The 3,197-nt window shown below is 41.3% G+C and overlaps 1 protein-coding gene across 1 annotated transcript; it reads left to right on the top strand.

The window, feature by feature from the left end:
- Positions 1-703: 703 nt before the first annotated feature.
- LOC116894637 (60S ribosomal protein L27-like) lies at positions 704-1,021 on the top strand. The gene has a single exon (XM_032896352.1). It carries the CDS (start codon positions 704-706, stop codon positions 1,019-1,021), a length of 318 nt encoding a protein of 105 aa, XP_032752243.1.
- Positions 1,022-3,197: the final 2,176 nt, after the last annotated feature.

Genomic DNA, 3,197 nt, shown 5'->3' with positions numbered 1-3,197 from the left:
TCAGGGAGGGTAAGAGCCACTGATCTAGCCTTTCCACATTCTTCTTTCTACTCGAGTGACTGATTTCACCTCCTCCCTAATCTGAATTCTGCTACTGCGGCCTTATCCAGCCCCTGTCTGGGAAAGCAAATCTATTAAATTACCTTCTGTGGTTAGAGTGGTTGGTTCTGTACCTATAGAGGACTGACTAGTACAGACAGATCCTCAGTGACCAGCAGACTGAAGAGAGGAGTTCCACAGGTAGAAGAAAACAGAGCAGAGGGAAAGCATTGAGTGAGAGGTCAGCTACCTATAGCTGGGCCAGAGTGCGCTAGCCATTGCTTGTGACTTCTTGCTCATGGACAACCTAAAGAGGAAGATCAAGTGCCTCTTGTGGATTATATCATCAATATAATGTATACACGATTAGTATAGATCGAAAATTACCTGCCAACAAACAAACAAAAACACTGAACTAGGAATGGATACTGTAAAAGAAACACTTTAGTGTTGTTTCCATTAAGCTTAATGAAACATTGAAGAAAATAATTCTACTTAATTGATTCTGCTCACTGCTGAAGAGATTTATCAGGCTTGGAGAGGGTTCAGCATATAAATTTCATGGCCCCACAATCTTGATGACATGAACTCGATACCTGGAGACCCACACAGAAAATTAGATATGGCTATCCTTTCTGCTGGGTGCCGGCTGCTTGCTGTCAAAATGGGCAAATTCATGAAATCTGGGAAAGTGGTGCTGGTCCTGGCTGAACACTACTCCAGACACAAAGCCTTCATCGTGAAGAACATCGATGATGGTACCTCAGACTGCCATTACAGCCATGCTCTGGTGGCTGGGATTGACTGCTATCCCCAAAAAGTGACAGCTGCCAAGAGCGAGAAGAAAATCACCAAGCAATTCAAAATCAAGGTACTCTATGGATATCTCTTGAACAAAACTGTCATCCACAAGGATGTGTTCAGAGACCCAGCATTGAAACACAAGGCCAGGCAAGAGGCCAAGGTCAAGTTTGAGGAGTGATAGAAGACAGGGAAGAACAAATGTTTTTTCCAGAAGTTTCACTTTTAGACGTATTTTTGTTTTGTCATTAAAAAATTTTTTAAATACAAAAAAGGAAAGAAAATTAGATGTGGTTGCATCCATTGTAAGTCCAGACTCTAACTGCAAGGTGGGAGGTAGAAGCAAGAAAATACACTGGTCTCTCTGAGCTCCTAGCCTGAGGACACAGGGCATTGACAGAAATAAAAAGAGAGACCCTGCCTCAAAACAGTATGGGAAAGTACAGGCTCCCCAAATGCCTCCACCCCCCCACACACACACACATACCAAACAACTACATTGTAAGACAAGATAGACGCATCAGACATTAAAGGGTCTGCCAGGCGTGTGGAACTTAGCTTGGAACTAACCCAGAAGCCATATACACATGCAGGGCTTGGTGACATGAGTTGGTAATCCCAAAACTAGGGAGGTAGAGCCAGGAGGATTCTTGGAGATTGCTCACTAGCCTGTCTAGCCTAACTGGTAAGCTCCAGGCCAGTGAGAAACCTTGTCTCAAAGAAAATAGACAGTATTCCTGCAGATGACACACACCCACTGTTATCTATCTATCCATTCTCTTGAATACAGCTGTAAATACACACCAACACACACACACACACACACACTTAAGCACACAACAATATTTCTTACAGGGAAATGTATGTCCTTCAAATCCCAGACCTAAATGGGAGACATGAGGCTTTACAATCCCTTCAAATAAATGTCGGTGAGCATGCCAAGCACACATGAGAACTGAATTTTAGAAACATTTTTTTTTTAAAAATAAAGTGAAATAGAGAAGCTGGGAGTACAGGTATTTAAAGAGCCCTGCAGAACAAGTAAGTCACCCAAGAACACCAAGAGCAACGATGGTAAGTAAGTTTGCAAACGTTACATGAAATCAGTTCTTCTGGACTCAAAGCCCACATCATTCTTCAACAACTCCGCTAACATGGTTTTCTCTCAAACTGGATCTCAGGGCAGTTTTGAAGTGCAATTGCTTGAGATTTCTAAAACAATAAAATAAAATAAGAATGTGATATCCTGACTCCAACAGCATGATCTACAACCTGAAAGAAAAGCTAGATTCTTCTTCCTCTCACTACCTCATGCAATGAGTCACAGACTTACACATCTCGTGGGGTCCGAATGCCTGCTTCCCACTTGGGAACTGATATTTGAGTTCCCTGTTGCATTTCAAACTGTGGATTGTTTCAAAAAGTCTTCACACATCCCATTTCTTTCTTCTTTCAGCTGGGATGAATCACACACAATAGCTGATAGCAGTTAATTGTACAACGTTGGAAATGCTTCATCTCAAAGGAAGGCAGCGTGCTTGACACAGAGGGTTAGGCAAATAATTACCTCATCTCTATAAAAGTCACCTATTGCACTCTGGGAAGTCACCTCCCACCACACTGTGACAAAAGGTATAATCTCTTTTCTGAGTTTTATATCCCTCACTGGTGATGAGTGATATTTAAAACAGAGATTTTTGTGCAGGCAGCAATGTTAAATATGTTGAAACTCCGGGCATGTTGCTAATTAGTGGTTTGCCCCGTTTCCTTTTCCTTGGGTTCATTTTAACCATCCTGAAAGGCTTCTGCCTTTGCAACCATTGCACGTGTATGGATGAGTTCTGATGATATTAAGTGTCAATAAACTGTTCCTTGGAAGAGATTTTGTGAGGATGTTGGATGTGCATGAGTGTAGAAACTGAATCATCCATCCATCACAGAAGACATGCACTGTTTCAGCACAGGATCCAGGGCCTCTCTGGGAGCTTCTGTAAGGGCTCTGAGGCTTCTCCATAACATTTGAGAGGACCAGGAGGTTACACAGTGTAGCTCCACTTTACCTAGTCCAAGAAATGTCGCAACACCCCACTATCGAGTTCTCTTTATTTCTGTGTGCCTTAGTTTATTCCTCTCTAAAAGTAAAGATTTGCCCTTCTTCACCTTTGGAGATCTTTCTAAATATCTATGTACACAAAATGGAAAAGAAAATATTTTTCAGATGATTAGACTCTGACTCAAAACACGTCCTTTTGAATCATGCAAATGTTTCTTTAAAAGCCATAATATATAACCAAGAATGTCAAAAGGAGAAATAATATTTTTTTTTTTTTTGGAAATAATGTCATTTACTAGTTAAG

Source organism: Rattus rattus, chromosome 2 (assembly GCF_011064425.1).
Source record: "Rattus rattus isolate New Zealand chromosome 2, Rrattus_CSIRO_v1, whole genome shotgun sequence".
In the NCBI taxonomy this organism is placed as follows: domain Eukaryota; kingdom Metazoa; phylum Chordata; class Mammalia; order Rodentia; family Muridae; genus Rattus; species Rattus rattus.
This window is presented reverse-complemented; position numbering and strand designations above follow the sequence as displayed.

Coding starts and splice junctions, on each gene's coding strand:
- LOC116894637 (XM_032896352.1), top strand. CDS start 704: ATGGGCAAATTCATGAAATCTGGGAAAGTGGTGCTGGTCCTGGCTGAA.